At 46.0% G+C, this 7222-nt stretch overlaps 2 protein-coding genes across 2 annotated transcripts; one reads left to right on the forward strand and one right to left on the reverse strand.

Moving 5' to 3' along the window:
- Positions 1 to 1105: 1105 nt before the first annotated feature.
- Positions 1106 to 1978, reverse strand: LOC127310337 (uncharacterized). The gene is made up of 2 exons (XM_051341021.1): positions 1240 to 1978; positions 1106 to 1113 (listed from the first exon to the last, which is right to left on the reverse strand). The coding sequence occupies exons 1-2, from the start codon at positions 1976 to 1978 to the stop codon at positions 1106 to 1108; spliced, it is 747 nt and encodes a 248-aa protein (XP_051196981.1).
- Positions 1979 to 4620: 2642 nt separating this feature from the next.
- Positions 4621 to 5607, forward strand: LOC127309529 (uncharacterized). Its single transcript, XM_051340350.2, has one exon. The coding sequence runs from the start codon at positions 4654 to 4656 to the stop codon at positions 5491 to 5493; it is 840 nt and encodes a 279-aa protein (XP_051196310.1). The 5' UTR covers positions 4621 to 4653; the 3' UTR covers positions 5494 to 5607.
- The last annotated feature ends 1615 nt before the right edge of the window (positions 5608 to 7222 follow it).

Raw genomic sequence — 7222 nt, forward strand, 5'->3', positions numbered from 1 at the left:
TCCGTCCCCGTGCCTACAGTATTTTAATCCTGCTGTTTACTATAATCACTACTGCTGTCTCTGTTACTCTGCTGCTGTTATTTCACTACTGCTACTGCTATAAAACTGTTACTACTGATAAACTCTTGCGAGCAAGTCTGTTTCCAGGTGCAGCTGAATTGACAACTCCGCTGTTAAGGCTTCCAAGTGTTCTTTGTCTCCCCTTGTGTCGAATCAATAAATTGGGTTATACTACCCGCGAAGACTGCTGCGATCCCCTATACTTGTGGGTCATCACCCCGACACTTCTAAATTGTAAACCCAAGTGGTTGTCGAGAACCCCGACACTTCTAAATTGTAAACCCAAGTGTCGAGAACTCCGACACTTCTAAATTGTAAACCCAAGTGGTTGTCGAGAACTCCGACACTTCTAAATTGTAAACCCAAGTGCTTGTCGAGAACTCCGACACCTCTAAATTGTAAACCCAAGTGCTTGTCGAGAACCCCGACACTTCTAAAATGCAAAAACTAGGTTTTAATCCAGCACTAACTGTCATAGTTTAGAACACCAAATTGAAAGTGACATGGTGTGGAACAAATTATAACCTGACATAGTCTTACAACACCAAATTCAACCTCACATAGTCTTACAACACTAAATTGAAGCTGACATAGTCTTACAACACCAAATTTTAACTTGACATAGTCTTACAACACCAAATTCAACCTCACATAGTCTGGACCAAATTAAAACTGACATAGTCTGGTACCAACTTCAACTTGACATAGTTTTACACACCAATTTCATTTTTTATAGGCATCATGCTTGCCAGCATTCAGATATCCTTCCATTCTTGTTGTGTACTTGCGTTGCCTACCATATCTTGTATTTGCTGGTGCTGCAGTAGACCTTGGTGCAGAGAAAGGAGCTCTTGATGGAGGGGCCCTTGTAGGTGCTGCTGCTGGAGCACCGGCAACTGGAGCTGCTGGAGGAGCTCTTGCTGGAGCTGCTAGAGGAGGTCTTGCTGCTGCTGCTGGAGGAGGTCTTGCTGCTGCTGCTGGAGGAGCACTTGCAGATGCTACTGCATGAGCTGTTGGTACAGAGGTGGAGGAGCACTCACTATGCCTATTTGGCTGCAATGACAAACAAGCTTAATTTTAAACCAATTTCATGTTAAATCAAGGAGCAATGTGGTTTGCAACTATTTACCTGGTGGTTGTCTTTCCTAGATTGAAGCCCTGGCCTAAGTGGTTGTGTACAATTGGTGTATCTGTGGCCCACTAGCTTGCCATTGCTGCAAGTGATAGAGGCCATCCTAGATGAATCTCTCGGAGCTGGAACCTCAAATTTTCCTTTCCTTCTGACAGTTTGCTTCCTTCCAGGTTTGTCTCTGAACACTGGTGGGTCAATGTCTGGTGTATCTGTCCTAGTACAATCTTCAGGTCCAGGAACAGGGTAGACAGTATATGAAAAAGCCTTCTTGTACATTGGTTTTTTGAAGAAGTCATGCACATAGTCCTCTGGGTGCTGTGACAGCTTCAGTATTGCAGCCACTGCATGACTGCAAGGAACACCTGTGAGATCCCATTTTCTACAGCCACATGTTTTAGCTCTAAGATCAACAGCCACTACTCTACCACTTCCACTGGTGACTTGCCATAGACCCTCCTCAGCAAGCTTGGCACTGCACTCTCTGGACCACCTTTTTGCCTCCTCTAGCTTCTCAGCATAGAATGGAGTAATCTCCCATCTAGTTGTTTCTGCCTTCTCCCTGGTTCCACTGTATTTGACCATCAGTTTGTTCCTTATTCCTTCAAGCATAGTCCTTATTGGTTTGTTCCTCACATTCAAAATCATTCTATTGAATACTTCACTGATATTGTTGACAACTAGATCAGTCTTGCAATTATTGTCAAACAGATACCTAGCCCAAGCTTCAGCTGGTATCTGCACTAGCCAATTGTATGCCTCCTCACAATCAGCTTTGAGAGCTTCCATTGCAAGATCAAAATCCATTCTTGGTGTAGGAGTAGCTTGCTGCATCCATGTACTTTTTGAGCTCTGGTCCTCTAAACCCAGCTGACTGGAAGTTGGCATAGATATGCCTAAGACAGTATCTTTGGGGTGAGTTGGGGAATACTTGAGATATAGCTTTCAGTAGACCCTACCAAAAGCAAAAAAGGAAGTATATATGTTACTGCAAGGACTACATGCAATAGTTCACAATGAAATAACAATGGTTGGTACAAGGAGTACCTTCTGTCTGTCTGAAATGATTGTATAATTTCCAAATTGGCCACCTTCCCCTATGCAGTACTTAAGTTGTGTCAAAAACCACAACCAGCTGGCCGTGTCCTCCTTGTCCACTACACCAAATGCAATAGGGAATATATTGTTGTTCCCATCCCTCCCTGTTGCAGCTAGAATTTGCTGTCCAGTTGTCAACTTGATAAAGCAACCATCAACACCTACAATTGAGCATACTGATAAGCACTAGGAAGCAAGCATTATGACACAGAGGAGTAGAAAGCAACTCTTACCTATGAAAGGCCTACATCCATTAAGAAAACCTTGGAGAGAAGCATTTAGACAGATAAAGAGCCCATGAAATCTGGGGTTAGGGCTTGGATGCTCCACCAGCTGCTTAGTTGTCACAATGCATCTACTTCCTGGATTTGTATCAAGAATAGCCTGCAAGTAGTCTCTGATTCTAGTGTACTGTGCCTTCTGATCTCCCATTACAAGATCAAATGCTTTTCTCCTTGCCCTATAGGCTTTGCTCCTTAGCACTTCCACTCCAAATCTTAACTTGGCATTGTCAATAAGAGTGTCAACAGTGGTGTTTGGATCTGTCCTAACAGCCTGCTCAGATTGACAAGCCAGCCAATCAATGGATACTTTGGTTTTATCTCCAACAGGTAGACAACAACTGTGTACATTGCTGAATTTCCTAATGCAAAAGGATGACTCATGTGCAATTACTGAGGCTGTCAGATAGAATTTACAGCCCTGCTCCCTTCTTTTCTTAGTGCATTTCACAATAATTCTGTCAGCACAGTTTTTGTGGTACTCATAGTTTCTCAGTTGTGCAATGTGATAATTCCTCAAAGCCACTCTGAATTCATACACATTTTTGAAACACAACTTCATGCAAAACTGGAAATGAGGATCTGCCCTGTAGGGATCATACCAGATCCTCTTCTTCATCTTCTTCAACTTTCTCTTCTTTCCACTTGCAAGAGGTAATTTCTTCACAGCACCATCATCATCACTATCACCCAAATCATCTGGGCTACTCTCCTCATCAGTAGAAGGAATGAAGTCACCAGATTGGTACTCCAGTAGTTCATGATGGCTCCTGGTAGTTGGGCCTGGCCTCATTGGTTGTTTCTTCACAAAGTAATCAGGCTCAGGTTCCTCCTCATCATCACTGTCAAATTCCTCATCTTCATACAACTCTTCCACATCTGTATCCCCTTCATAGTTCATATAAGGGTCATCTCTCTGCTTCTTCTGTCTATTCAGCTTCTCCATTATGTGAGCAACTTCTGGATCTTCCTCCTTTGCTAGTTTCTGCCTCTTCAATTCCCTCATTAGCTCTAGTTCTTCTGCAACTGCTCTTTTATGCTCCTCTGGTTTGAACTGACAAGGGTAGAAGAACCCATCCTCATCATCAGACAATGGCACAATCGCTTTCCCCTTCTGTTGTGTGCCAACATACATCACATCTGAGTAGTCCACAGCCACTGGTATTGCTATGTCTTCAGCATCATCTGATATGTAGTTGACACCATCACTATCAACAGATAGTCTGACAGGCACATCATGCAGTACTGCCTCATCTGGTTCCACATTCAGTCCAGCTGGCCACACTGCATTTTTCTTCAAGACTGTTATATTTACACATTTCTCATCTTCATATAAAGCTAGCATCTCCTCTACCTTGGCCATACTGTCAATCACTTCCATTCCTGACAGCCCTTTCCCTTTTTTCTTTAACAAAATACATGCTGTCCCTTATTCCATAGCCATAACATTCAACCATGGCTAAAAGGTTAAGAACTGTTATATCAGATTGGCCCATATTTCTTTCCAAATTATCTTCACCAGGCATATTAATTCTGATGTCCCAAATATCATCATCTAGCCTACAAGAGTACATACAACTATATTGCTTCAATTTCTTATTTAAGAAATATACTACATTGCTACAATACATATGAAAAAGACATGTTCAGTGGGCAGTGCTAAATAAATTCTCAAATAAACCTAGTGAGCAACTAAACCTAGTGGTTATGTTTATGATGCTACTAATCCGTAAGACTATTTTGTAGTAAAAAAAACTAACAATTAACTACTCCGTAAGACTCTAAGAGTGAACATGTAAATAAAAGAAAACTCCACATATTCATTCCCTTCCAAACACAAGAGTAGGTTGCCAAAGATAAAAGACTAGACTGTTCTCAGAGAAGAAAGGGCAGAAACAAGACAATGGCTGATCCAATACACAAGTCATGATCGAGTGGACCGTGGTTTATTTGGACCTTGCCCTTCCTTCCCTTGTCCCTCTATATAAGCCACGGGCGGCTCATCATATCCCTCAGACTCCCAACACACCCATCCAAGCACAGCACAAGCGCACACATCGAACACACAGAGCCAGCGTCAACAGCATGGACGTTGACATGCACGCGCACCGCCACCGGGGCAAGCGCTCCTCCTCCGCCGCCGCCGCCGCCGGCTCCCCGACCGCCATGCAGTACCGCGGGGTGCGGCGCCGGCCGTGGGGCAGGTTCGCGGCCGAGATCCGCGACCCCATGTCCAAGGCGCGGCGCTGGCTGGGCACGTACGACACCGCCGAGCAGGCCGCGTGCGCCTACGACGTCGCCGCGCGCTTCATGCGCGGCCCCAAGGCGCGCACCAACTTCCCCGTCACCCCCGCCGAGACCTTGCCGTCCGCGCCGGGCTACTGGCCGTGGGGCCAGCCGACGGCGCGTGCGCCGCAGGCGCCGCATCTCAACACCTTCATCCTCCACAACCTCATGAGCTCCTCCCCGCACGGCTGCGTCCTGCTCCACCACGCCGGCCACGGCCACGTCCACGCCCGCCCGGATCCCCCTTACCCGACGACTCCCACTCCACCACCGCCGCCTCCTCCAGCCGCGCCGTCCTCCCCTACCGTCACCGTGGCCTCGCTTCCTCCGGGAGCGGACGACGGCGACTGGGACTGGGCCGGCGTCCTGCAGGGGCGAGACCCGCCGGAGACGGGGCTGCTGGAGGACGTGGTGCACGGGTTCCACGCGAGCAGGCGGCACCGCGACCAGGTCTGCATCGCCGAGCCCGCGTCGGATTGGCCGCCGCGGCAGGAGGCGTTCGGCGGCCTGTCCGAGGACGGCTACGAGGGCGAGTTCCCAATGGTGTCGCAGGGGCTCCTGGAGGACGTCATCCAGTACCCGGCGTTCATGCATGTCGTGGCAGCCCCGTCCACCATGGGCCGCAGCCGCTGGCCCTGATGTCTCCGGCCGCCCACCCGCTATAGTGCATGCGATGTGCGCTCAAGGTTCTGCATGCAATCATCGGAGAAAATTAGTCGATTTGGCTTCCAAGATTGCTTAGTCTTTATATATATGCCTCTATCTAATGAATCATTCTAGTGTGTAGTACTAGTACTAGGTCGTCTTCTGGTGATCGGCTAGCTAGGTAGCCAATGCAAAGAGGTTAGGCTTATAGAATCTTGGTCCTGTTTTGTGATCTTGGTGAATTTGGTGCCATTCCTGTTGCCTGTGCGAATTTTCTACATTTTGGGGACCTTTCTCGTGTTACTCTGTTTGCAAATTTGGGGAGCATCTGATTGCGCATTTCAATGTCTATATTCAAATGGTTTAGATTTACTGATGCAAACAATGGTTGTGTTTTCTGTCGATTCAAATTTGCCCCTTCGCATGCATCCGTCCAGCTGATTTCCCACGATGAACGGAAACGCACGCCACCAGCTCTCGATTTTACCGCGCCCAATGTCTCCCCTTGGTTTCAATCGACCAGCACGGCGTCACTAACCGTGCGGCAGAGCTCGGCCGATTTAGTCGGGCATCGAATCGATGCGAAGTTGTGTGCCTACTGCCTGGTGAGCTATGGGATCGAAACATCTCTCGGGTGAACACCGGTGCGTCTTAACTGCTCCGGTGAGAGCCAGTTCCGTTTCTCTCCCAACGAAAACGCTTTTGCGCTCACAAGTTAATGGGGGGAGAAGTCGATGCACGTCCTACTCTCATAAGTTTCGATCCTGTTTTTCTCTCCCATAATGATGAAATATACTAATAATTATTAGTAGGGGTATTTCATTTTAATTGTTGCTAGAAATGCACTTTCAACTCTTCTCTCACATAAGAAGTCTGTTTTACCATGCACGGTTTAATTTTGTTTCACCACAATACAATCTGACTCCGATTTTGTAAAAAGCGATGAAACTTGGTGAAACCATGCAGCCAACACGAATCTCAAAGCAACAAATCAACGATCCCATTGTTTTTACCTTCTAACCAACCACCCAATTTCACAAAAAAATCCTGATTTCAGAAATACCTAATATCAAATCATACATTACTCCCTCTATTTTTAAATACAAGGCCACTTTATTTCTTGAGGTAAACTTTGTACTAAATGGGGCAACCAAATATAAGGTGCATGTCAGTCAAAACTATATCATTATCCTATGCACATTTCAACGAAATAACCAATGATATATTTTTGAGCGATATCCTGCGTATTTTGCTTATGTGCTGCCCTATTTAATATTGATAGGGAGTGATGTTGTATTGTAAGATACAACACTGCATACGCTCATAGGCAAAAGACATCATTAGCCCAATCACATGCATGCACGAGCTTAAAATCGTTAAATATAGATACAACACTAAAAAAGAATGCATTGGATCACCTATATGTTAAGAAACACCACACCTATTATGAATGAATTAGTGCTAGGAGGAACTAGACACTAAGTGATATAGTAGAAGTGGGGCCTCGGTGTGAGAATTCCAGAAATTCGCTCCTGACAGGATTCGAACTCTGGTCGTTGGGGTGCGCCACTGCGACCCCAACCACTGGGCTATACCCACGTCCTCTCACCACACCTATTATGATAAGAGTATCCACCCAAATGCCAAAGATGACACCTAGTACACAATGGTTTTGGTGTTAAATGGCTAAATTTTCTACAATGTGTAGATTGCCAATTAGTGT

The sequence above is a fragment of the Lolium perenne genome, chromosome 6, assembly GCF_019359855.2.
Source record: "Lolium perenne isolate Kyuss_39 chromosome 6, Kyuss_2.0, whole genome shotgun sequence".
In the NCBI taxonomy this organism is placed as follows: Eukaryota; Viridiplantae; Streptophyta; class Magnoliopsida; order Poales; family Poaceae; genus Lolium; species Lolium perenne.